This window comes from Larimichthys crocea, unplaced genomic scaffold (genome assembly GCF_000972845.2).
Source record: "Larimichthys crocea isolate SSNF unplaced genomic scaffold, L_crocea_2.0 scaffold33, whole genome shotgun sequence".
Lineage (NCBI taxonomy): Eukaryota > Metazoa > Chordata > Actinopteri > Sciaenidae > Larimichthys > Larimichthys crocea.
Genome location: NW_020854355.1, coordinates 152,705 through 164,395, shown reverse-complemented (window position 1 = coordinate 164,395; position 11,691 = coordinate 152,705). Strand labels below are relative to the sequence as shown.

The 11,691-nt window shown below is 46.0% G+C and overlaps 1 protein-coding gene across 4 annotated transcripts in view; it reads right to left on the bottom strand.

Moving 5' to 3' along the window:
• Positions 1-4,073: 4,073 nt before the first annotated feature.
• Positions 4,074-11,691, bottom strand: part of abi3a (ABI family, member 3a) — a 15,901-nt gene continuing 8,283 nt past the window's right edge. For 2 of the 4 annotated variants that reach the window (XM_027276318.1, XM_027276317.1), the window contains exons 5-12: positions 9,961-10,019; positions 9,817-9,870; positions 9,439-9,731; positions 9,155-9,298; positions 6,071-6,205; positions 5,744-5,848; positions 4,942-5,070; positions 4,074-4,745 (exon numbers count right to left, since the gene is read on the bottom strand). In XM_027276318.1, coding sequence (XP_027132119.1) covers positions 4,582-4,745; positions 4,942-5,070; positions 5,744-5,848; positions 6,071-6,205; positions 9,155-9,298; positions 9,439-9,731; positions 9,817-9,870; positions 9,961-10,019 — 1,083 coding nt within the window. In that variant the 3' untranslated portion in view covers positions 4,074-4,581. The remainder of the gene's footprint in view (positions 4,746-4,941; positions 5,071-5,743; positions 5,849-6,070; positions 6,206-9,154; positions 9,299-9,438; positions 9,732-9,816; positions 9,871-9,960; positions 10,020-11,691) is intronic. The other 2 variants (XM_027276319.1, XM_027276320.1) reach the window with 2 other exon arrangements.

The window sequence follows — 11,691 nt, the reverse complement described above, 5'->3', positions numbered from 1 at the left end:
AAAGAGGTTTACCATGTATGGACAGGAGACAGAGAGACGAGGCAGAGCTGATAACGTCCTCCTTTGTTTAAACAAACAAGACAAAGACAAAGGTTCTCCAAAGGTTTTAAACTGTTCTTTAAAGGTTTTAAACAGTTCTCTAAAGGTTTTTAAACAGTTCTTTAAATGTTTTTAAACAGTTCTTTAAACGTTTTTAAACAGTTCTTTAAATGTTTTTAAACAGTTCTTTAAATGTTTTTAAACAGTTCTTTAAATGTTTTTAAACAGTTCTTTAAAGGTTTTTAAACAGTTCTTAAATGTTTTTAAAACCGTTCTTTAATTTTAATCGTTTTTAAACAGTTCTTTAACATGTTTTTTAACAGTTCTTTAAAGGGTTTTTAAACAGTTCTCTAAAGGTTTTTAACACGTTCTTTAAAGGTTTTTAAACAGTTCTCTAAATGTTTTTAAAAGTTCTTTAAAGGGTTTAAACAGTTCTTTAAATGTTTTTTAAACAGTTTTCTTTAAAGGTTTTTAAACAGTTCTTTAAATGTTTTTAAACAGTTCTTTAAATGTTTTTAAACAGTTCTTTAAATGTTTTTAAACAGTTCTTTAATGGTTTTTAAACAGTTCTTTAAAGGGTTTTAAACAGTTCTCTAAAGGTTTTTAAACAGTTCTTTAAATGTTTTTAAAACAGTTCTTAAAGGTTTTTAAACAGTTCTTTAACCATGCTGCTAAAAACCTGGGCATGGTACTTGATGATCGTCTTTCTCTCTCTGACACATTTCCTCGTCAGCGAGGTCATCTCGCTATGCATTGTACAATATTAGAAAAATCAGACCGTACCTGACCCAATATGCCGCTCAGCTCCTGATACAGGCTACAGTCAGCTCCCGCCTCGATTACTGCAACTACTCTTGGCTGGCCTACCTGCTTGCGTGATCAAACCTTTGCAAATGGTCCAGAATGCCGCAGCGCGACTGGTTTTCAACCAACCTAAAAGGTCACATGTCACCCCACTCTTCAGCGACCTGCACTGGCTGCCTGTAGCTGCCAGAATTAAACACAAAGCTCTGACGCTAGCCTACAAAACCATCTCAGGATCTGCCCCTGCCTATCTCAGGATCTGCCCCTGCCTATCTCAGGATCTGCCCCTGCCTATCTCAGGATCTGCCCCTGCCTATCTCAGCGTCTTACTAAAGGCTCACGTCCTGACCAGGGCGCTACGCTCCGCTCATACAAACCGTCTAGTTGTACCCTCGCCTCTCGCAAAGCGAGGTCACTCTAAACTCTTCTCTGTGGTCGTCCCCAAATGGTGGAATGACCAACGGCTACTAGAACAGCAACATCCCTTTCTACCTTTAAAAAACCTTTCTGTTTCCAGAATGCTTCCCTGCCTAACAAAACTAACAACACTAACAACTACTCTGTGCTCCTTTACACCTTTCTCAGCTTATGTCCACCTCTGTAAGTCTCTTTGGATAAAAGCGTCTGCTAAATGTAATGTAATGTAATGTAATGTAAAGGTTTTTAAACAGTTCTCTGAAGGTTTTTTAAACAGTTCTTTAAAGGTTTTTGAAATGTTGCTCACACCTCGTACTGAGGTTGGATCAGCAGGTCACACTGTGAAGTGTTTACCTCCCCTTCTTCTCTCTGACCTGCAATAAAGAAATGCTCCATCCATCCTTTACAAACATTAACATGGAAAAGATTATCAGAGAGAATGATGTACTCACACCAAGACGATAAAGAGACGGTGTCACACCTGTGAATACACACACTGTGTCCAACAAAGAACAGAAAGTAATAAAAGACACAATAAACTCTGTGACTGTTATTCAAATCAACAGACAGTAGCCTGCTGCAGCTCAGCACTGCGGCTAAATTTGCTTAAATACACACACTGATACTACAGCTGAGTGTCATACTACTACATTTACTGTTAGTTTAAATACACACACTGATACTACAGCTGAGTGTAATACTACTACATTTACTGTTAGTTTAAATACACACACTGATTCTGAAGCGAGTGTAATACTGTTATACAGTACACGAATAGGACTCAAATGCAGCACTTGGGACGCAGGTGCAAGAGGTAAATAGTCTTTAATGGCCATTATCTGGCCAGCACCCACGACCACTCTTCAAGGCCATAACCCTTCCAGTCCTCCAAGTACTGGTATCCTCGGCCCCTCCCCAAACTGCCAGTAACTACTTAACCACATATACAGGGCCCCCTTCAATAAGGGTCCCACAAACCGAGGGCCAGCTTGCGGTTCTTCACCCTTAGTGGCAGGTCCTGAGTCGACAGCCAAACTCGATCTCCCAGGCGATATGATGGAGCTGGAGTTTGGTGCTGGTCTGCTACCCTCTTACTCCGAGCTGTGCTACAGAGCATGTGCCGAACCACACTCCAGAATCCTGCAGCAGCAAATGAATGCCTGGGCTGATGGTACCCCCACCTCAACCTCCGTTTCGGGGGAACAGTGGAAACTGGTACACAAACGCATACTGGAAGGGTTAGAGACCAGAAGAGAAGTTGGGAAGTCTATTGTGGGCATACTCAACCCAGATGAGGTGCTTACTCCAAGACAACTGAGAGACGAGGCAAAGAAGACCCGTTTCCAGCTCCTGGTTGAGCATCTCTGTTTGTCCGTTAGACTGAGAGTGGAACCCCAAGGACAGACTGATGGTGGCTGCTAGGAAGGTGAAGAAAGTCTTCCAGAAACATGACACGAACTGTTGCCCCTCGATCCGACACCACATCCCTAGGGAAACCATAGAGACTAAACACATGGTGCAACAGACCCTCTGCTGTTTCTTTGAGGGTAGTTCAGGTAGGGGCACAAAGTGCACCATCTTAGAGAACCGGTCAATGGTTAGAATGGTGGTATCTCCAGAGGGGCAAATCTGTGACAAAGTCCAGGGAAACCAGAGGGACCAAGGGCAATGAGGCACCAGGAGGGGTTGTAGAAGTCCCGCTGGGGGTTGTGCTTGATAAGCCATGATAACCCCAAAATCAGCAGAAGCAGAGAAGATTCAAAGATGTAGAAACTGATGAGCTCTGAATGGTTACCGTTTATGTTGAGCCGGGCGGGTTGAGTGCGATGGGACACCCAACACAGCAGGCGACCGTCGAGTGCACTAGCTTACAGAGGCTCAGACAGGGGAACGAATTTAAGAGCCAGCTGCTGATCCATGAAGCTTTCGTCTGCCCTGGAACCCACCAATGCTGGGTGAACAATCCTCTGCACCATCATGACAGTGAGGCAGAGTTCCACCCGCTGTCGGCTGCTAATGTGCAGAACTTGATGGCATAATCTGCTATCAGTCATCTTCCCTGCCATAGAGACATGGGAGCCTGGGCCGCCTCACGTCTGGGAGGGGCATAGTCGAAGATCTTACTTAATGAGTATATGAACACACTCAGGTAGTAGCAGATGGGAGTGCCCACTCTTCTGTGGCCGAGGCCTCTGCTCTGCCAGACAGATGAGTGATGGTGAAGGCCACCTTTGATTGCCTGGCAGGAAAACTTGCAGCATGCAACTCGAAGTGAAGTCCTCACTCAACTAGGAATGACTGACACCGCCCCGTCTCATCATTTGTTCTCGTCTGGCCAAGGGGGCAACCAGAGCCACAGAGACCGCTGAATAAGATGGAGGTGGAGTGGCAGGGGTCATCGCCGGAGGTGAAGTGACGAGAAGAGCCTCCAGCCAACTCACCAGCTGTTGGATCTGGGTCCTCAGGTGATCTACCTCATTCATGGAAACATGGAAACTGTTGGCAGACCTTGAGTCCGCTGACTCCGCTTGAGTTGTTCCTCCTGTTGGTGAATCCAAGTGCCCTGACCCCGGACAGGTGCAAACTGTGCATGGACTGAGTCTGCTGAGTCCATGGCTGGCCAGATTGTACTGTTACACAGCACGGAGACAGGCCTCAAATGCAGCACTCAGGAGTCTGACTTCAGTCTGAGTTGTTTCATGTGATTTGTAGATCAGTCCTCTCTGAGGTGTTACGTTCAGCAAAATAAACTTCTCACAGTGATGTGATGAACAGATTTCCTTTGTCTTTATCTAAACAGAACGGAGACGACGTGGCAGACTTCATTCATTTATTCATTTTAAGACAATCATTTCGTCACATGAATCACTCTCAGTAAGAGCAACATTGATACTTGATTACCCAAATACTCAAATACTCGATTACTTTTACAGTTTGAGTCTGCAGCGCTGCATTCAGTACAGAGGTGTAAAATTTTTTTTATCAAATAATCAAAAAATAAAACTTTAATATTTTCAGTCATCTGTTGAAGTTTGAACTAGTTTTTATATTTTAAAATTAATTAATCATTTCTGTCTTATTTTATATATTAGTATTTAATGATGATGAGAAGATGAGAAATTTACTCAGAAACTCTTGTGCACATGACACATTATTTACATTTACATATCTTCCTAATTAATATCTAATCTGTCATCATCTCTGTGCAGGTAAATCAGGTAGTTTCTGTTTGACCTCATTAACACTGATTGTAAAATCTCCATGGCAACAGCGAACAAAAAACACACTTCTGGAGCCTCGGAGAGGGGGTGGGGCTTCGGTCTAGCCACATGACTGGACGTAGTTTTCAGGGAAGAAGCCACTGTTGCCATTGAGAACGCCCTCGCACCAGCCGTCGTCATGGCGACGTGTCAGGTAGATAACGTCGCCCTCGGTGAGTGACAGGTCGTCAGGTTTCGAGGCCTCGTAGTCGTACAGTGCCACCACTGGATACAAAGGGGAACTGCAGTTAGGACCACACACACCCTGCAGTGCAAACAGCAGCCACCAGGTAAAGCTCTGACACACACACACCCTGCAGTGCAAACAGCAGCCACCAGGTGGACTCTGCTGACGATGTATCATCTGTAGTTATGGTAGTAAAAGTATCAGTAGAAGTAGTTGCAGTAGTAGTATTCGTACCTTTGTCCAGGTATTGTGGGGGGGTGTTGGTGTCGTAGTCGACTGGTGGAGGGAGGGGCGGCATGATGTCATCAAAAGCAGCCTCATCGTCCAATAGGAGAGGAGGGGGCAGGGCAGAGAGCTCTAGATCTAACAGACCAGCACACAGGTAAGTGACAGCTGTGATTGGTGTCTATACTACAGCTCATACTACGTCTGTACTATAGCTCATACTACGTCTTTACTACGTCTGTACTACAGCTCATACTACGTCTGTACTATAGCTCATACTACGTCTTTACTACAGCTCATACTACATCTATAGAACGTCTATACTACAGCTCATACTACATCTATACTACAGCTCATACTACGTCTATACTACGCTTATACTACAACTCATGCTACATCTATACTACAGCTCATACTATGTCTATACTACAGCTCATACTATGTCTATACTACAGCTCATACTACGTCTATACTATGTCTATACTACAGTTCATACTACGTCTATACTACATCTGTACTACAGCTCATACTACATCTATACTACACCTATACTACAGCTGATACTACGTCTATACTACAGCTCATACTATGTCTATACTATGCCTATACTATGTCTATACTACGTCTATACTATGCCTCTACTACAGCTCATACTACGTCTATATTACGTCTATACTACAGCTCATACGTCTATACTACGTCTATACTACAGCTCATACTACATCTATACTACAGCTCATACTACAGCTATACTACAGCTCATACTACATCTATACTACAGCTCATACTACAGTACAGTCTGTTGTCTTACCCAGGTGTTCAAGGCGGGCAGGTAAGCAGAGCTGAGGCGAGGAGGAAGAGGCGGGGTGAGGAGGAGCATTCGGGGGAGGGTAGGGGGGAGGAGGGGGGATCATCACTGACAGACAGACAAACAGGATCAGTATCAGCACTAGCAGCAGCAGGGAGTCATCACCTACAATACTTCAATGATGGACTTCAGGAACCTTCTCTTGGACCCATAACCTCCTCAAAGCCTTCAGGAACCTTCACTAGACTTCTTGATGAACTTTCTAAGTGCCTCCTGGAACTCTCAAGGTTTTTTTAATGAGACAAAATGAATATTCCTCCATCGGCTTACATGATTGGACAGCAGGCAGGAAGAGAGAGCGCGTGTAGCGGCAGTGGGAGGCAGGGCTAGAGTGGACCCTCAGAGAGAGGGAGCGAGTGGTCAGAGGCGAGCGACGGCGGCGACTCCTCCTGGACGGGAGGGCCACTGAGGAGAAACACCACAGAAGAAGAAACTGAGGAGGAACACCACAGAAGAACAAACTGAGGAGAAACGCCACAGAAGAAGAAACTGAGGAGGAACACCACAGAAGAACAAACTGAGGAGGAACGCCACAGAAGAAGAAACTGAGGAGGAACACCACAGAAGAAGAAACTGAGGAGGAACACCACAGAAGAAGAAACTGAGGAGGAACACCACAGAAGAAGAAACTGAGGAGGAACACCACAGAAGAAGAAACTGAGGAGGAACACCACAGAAGAAGAAACTGAGGAGGAACACCACAGAAGAAGAAACTGAGGAGGAACACCACAGAAGAAGAAACTGAGGAGGAACACCACAGAAGAAGAAACTGAGGAGGAACACCACAGAAGAAGAAACTGAGGAGGAACACCACAGAAGAAGAAACTGAGGAGGAACACCACAGAAGAAGAAACTGAGGAGGAACACCACAGAAGAAGAAACTGAGGAGGAACACCACAGAAGAAGAAACTGAGGAGGAACACCACAGAAGAAGAAACTGAGGAGGAACACCACAGAAGAAGAAACTGAGGAGGAACACCACAGAAGAAGAAACTGAGGAGGAACACCACAGAAGAAGAAACTGAGGAGGAACACCACAGAAGAAGAAACTGAGGAGGAACACCACAGAAGAAGAAACTGAGGAGGAACACCACAGAAGAAGAAACTGAGGAGGAACACCACAGAAGAAGAAACTGAGGAGGAACACCACAGAAGAAGAAACTGAGGAGGAACACCACAGAAGAAGAAACTGAGGAGGAACACCACAGAAGAAGAAACTGAGGAGGAACACCACAGAAGAAGAAACTGAGGAGGAACACCACAGAAGAAGAAACTGAGGAGGAACACCACAGAAGAAGAAACTGAGGAGGAACACCACAGAAGAAGAAACTGAGGAGGAACACCACAGAAGAAGAAACTGAGGAGGAACACCACAGAAGAAGAAACTGAGGAGGAACACCACAGAAGAAGAAACTGAGGAGGAACACCACAGAAGAAGAAACTGAGGAGGAACACCACAGAAGAAGAAACTGAGGAGGAACACCACAGAAGAAGAAACTGAGGAGGAACACCACAGAAGAAGAAACTGAGGAGGAACACCACAGAAGAAGAAACTGAGGAGGAACACCACAGAAGAAGAAACTGAGGAGGAACACCACAGAAGAAGAAACTGAGGAGGAACACCACAGAAGAAGAAACTGAGGAGGAACACCACAGAAGAAGAAACTGAGGAGGAACACCACAGAAGAAGAAACTGAGGAGGAACACCACAGAAGAAGAAACTGAGGAGGAACACCACAGAAGAAGAAACTGAGGAGGAACACCACAGAAGAAGAAACTGAGGAGGAACACCACAGAAGAAGAAACTGAGGAGGAACACCACAGAAGAAGAAACTGAGGAGGAACACCACAGAAGAAGAAACTGAGGAGGAACACCACAGAAGAAGAAACTGAGGAGGAACACCACAGAAGAAGAAACTGAGGAGGAACACCACAGAAGAAGAAACTGAGGAGGAACACCACAGAAGAAGAAACTGAGGAGGAACACCACAGAAGAAGAAACTGAGGAGGAACACCACAGAAGAAGAAACTGAGGAGGAACACCACAGAAGAAGAAACTGAGGAGGAACACCACAGAAGAAGAAACTGAGGAGGAACACCACAGAAGAAGAAACTGAGGAGGAACACCACAGAAGAAGAAACTGAGGAGGAACACCACAGAAGAAGAAACTGAGGAGGAACACCACAGAAGAAGAAACTGAGGAGGAACACCACAGAAGAAGAAACTGAGGAGGAACACCACAGAAGAAGAAACTGAGGAGGAACACCACAGAAGAAGAAACTGAGGAGGAACACCACAGAAGAAGAAACTGAGGAGGAACACCACAGAAGAAGAAACTGAGGAGGAACACCACAGAAGAAGAAACTGAGGAGGAACACCACAGAAGAAGAAACTGAGGAGGAACACCACAGAAGAAGAAACTGAGGAGGAACACCACAGAAGAAGAAACTGAGGAGGAACACCACAGAAGAAGAAACTGAGGAGGAACACCACAGAAGAAGAAACTGAGGAGGAACACCACAGAAGAAGAAACTGAGGAGGAACACCACAGAAGAAGAAACTGAGGAGGAACACCACAGAAGAAGAAACTGAGGAGGAACACCACAGAAGAAGAAACTGAGGAGGAACACCACAGAAGAAGAAACTGAGGAGGAACACCACAGAAGAAGAAACTGAGGAGGAACACCACAGAAGAAGAAACTGAGGAGGAACACCACAGAAGAAGAAACTGAGGAGGAACACCACAGAAGAAGAAACTGAGGAGGAACACCACAGAAGAAGAAACTGAGGAGGAACACCACAGAAGAAGAAACTGAGGAGGAACACCACAGAAGAAGAAACTGAGGAGGAACACCACAGAAGAAGAAACTGAGGAGGAACACCACAGAAGAAGAAACTGAGGAGGAACACCACAGAAGAAGAAACTGAGGAGGAACACCACAGAAGAAGAAACTGAGGAGGAACACCACAGAAGAAGAAACTGAGGAGGAACACCACAGAAGAAGAAACTGAGGAGGAACACCACAGAAGAAGAAACTGAGGAGGAACACCACAGAAGAAGAAACTGAGGAGGAACACCACAGAAGAAGAAACTGAGGAGGAACACCACAGAAGAAGAAACTGAGGAGGAACACCACAGAAGAAGAAACTGAGGAGGAACACCACAGAAGAAGAAACTGAGGAGGAACACCACAGAAGAAGAAACTGAGGAGGAACACCACAGAAGAAGAAACTGAGGAGGAACACCACAGAAGAAGAAACTGAGGAGGAACACCACAGAAGAAGAAACTGAGGAGGAACACCACAGAAGAAGAAACTGAGGAGGAACACCACAGAAGAAGACAGACAGGTACCGTCTACATCCTGGCTGGGTGGAGGTGGAGGGGGCGGGGCTGGCAGCTCTGAGCCGTCATTGGTCAGGGGAGGGAAGCCATCATCATCAGAGGGAGGAGGGGGGGGGGGAGGAGAGGGCGGGGGGAAGGTGTTTTCCTCCACCACTGAGGAGACAGAGGAGATGTGATGTCATCATGATGTCACTCAGTTTGACCAATGAGACACAGGAAATCAGGTTAACGTGATGTTACCATGACAATTAGTCTGGTTGTCGTGGTAACATGCACTGACACGTTGCTGTCACCTGTCTCGAGGGGGAGGGGTGGAGCTGGAGGCAGAGTGCTGTGATTGGTCAGAGCCTCTGAAAGAGGTGGTGGAGGAGGGGGCGGAGCCACCATCTGTCCTGGTGAAGCAGGTGGAGGAGGTGGAGGAGGCAGGGCTGAGGTGTTAGTGACCTCATCATCATGACCCGGTGTTTCATTGGCTGTAGGAGGAGGAGGAGGTGGGGCGTTGTCCAGCAGCGTGGTGATGATGTCACACTCGGGTGGAGCCGGGCAGGTGGTGGGGATGGTGGGCGGAGCTACAGGTTTCCCAAAACTAGAGCGAGATGAAAGTTCATTTTAAACAGAACCTACTTCCTGTTTCATTACCCTGAGAGGCAAAACCCAGGGCAGTGTGTTACCTGCTGACAGGGGGCGCCACCGGGCACTGGACCGGCTCCGGTGGTTTGTTGGACCTGAAACAAACACACACACTTCCTGTTAGAGATGTTTGGTGTGAAACAGGAAATGGTCGTGAACAGAAACTCAGCAGAACCAAACAGAACCTGATGGAGGTGCCAAGTTTACGGATCGTCCCTGTTCGGTCCGCCTGTTTGCCAGAGACCTGAGGGGGGAGGGAGAGAGTCACTGTGTGTGTGTGTGTGTGAGAGCATCAATAGAGCCTCTCAGGCCTCAGCAGCTCTAATTAGACTGTCTAAACATTTTCCCACGATCAACAAAGACTGCCTGTATGTGTGTGTGTGTGTGTGTGTGTGTGTGTGTGTGTGTGTGTGTGTGTGTGTGTGTGTGTGTGTGTGTGTGTGTGTGTGTGTGCTGGTCTCATCCTTGGGCTGGTCTGGTCGCCTCTGCAGCTAGAATCTCTCTATGCTGACTGGAAACCAGTGATGTACCAAGTCTAAAACGGGGAATACAGTAATAACAGAGAGAGGCGCTTTAAAAACTGGCCGAGGGGGGTGTTGGCTCTGGGAAATACCAGTGAACTTTTCAGTACTAGGGTGGGGACATAAGTTTTAAGATGCCGTAGAATCACGACAGACTTATCACAAGTGACTTAATGCAGATAAAGTAGAATGGTAACAGGGAGAGTCAGGCATACTGTTGGCAAGTACTTTGCAATAGTTTAAAAATAATATACAGTAATATCAGCAAAAGTACGTTTCAGGTAAGCTTTGCGGATAGTTAGTTGAAATCGAGACAACGCACATGTCCTAAAGGCCAGCGAGCCCGGTAACCGCCTTTTCGGCGAGTTTCCTCAACCCCTGCTCACCCATCCCTGCCCTGTCTTTTTGATGTTTTGTGTGTGATCATTAATAATATGTTGGGGAGGGTTTGGTGTGTGTGTTGGTGAGGTCTGGTTATGTTGGTGTGTGCCCATGCAAGCCCATCTCATGAATTTCTGTCTCTCTCTCTCAAGTGTCTCGTCTCTAGTTGGGCTGCCTCAATCGTTCTCCTCTCGATCTTTCTGAGTCTGTCTGTCATTCTTCTGCGGGGTCTGTCTGTCCCGGTCCTGCTGTCTCTCTCTCTCATCCTTGTCCCTCTCCAGTCTTTTGTCCTCCATCTCTGTCTGGCTCTCTCAAAAACGGATCGAGCTCTGGTCTCTCCTGGGGATCAATGAAGGAGTCCCTTAGTACTCTTCTCCTCCCTCAATGGGCAAATTGTCTCTCTCTACCTAATGCTGACCTGGAAACGCAGTGAGTACCCGTCTAAAACGGGGAATACAGTAATACAGAGGAGAGCGGCTTTTAAAAACTAGGCCGGGGGGGGGTGTTGGCTCGTTTAAGAAAAACATTTACAAGTATCATTTCGTGCACGTAAAGTTGCAAAAGTAGTGAGTTTGGCAGTAGTCAGCAAAATTACTTTTTCAAAGTACTCTTTGGCAGTAGTTTTACAAAATTTAACAAGTAGTCAAGCAAGTACTTTGGCATACTTTTTGCAAGTATTTACAGTAGTCGCAAGTAGCTTTCAGTACTTGAGAATAAATTATCGGTAGTTTGCCAGTAGTTTCAGATAGTCAGAACAGGGTAACTGGAAAAGGGGGTTGGGTGAGGGGCGGCGGGGGGGGATAGATTAAAAGTTTCATTAAGGTCCATCATTAATTGTTTAACAGTATATTATAAATAAGTCATCAAAGTCCTTATGGACAGTATTGGCAGTCGTTTAGCAAGCAAGTAGTTGTACAGTAGTCAGCAGTAACTTTGGGCAGTAGTTTGGCAACGTAAGTTTTACAACCAAGTAGTCAGCAGTCCTTTGGCCGTCGTTTGCAGTCGGTTTCCCGT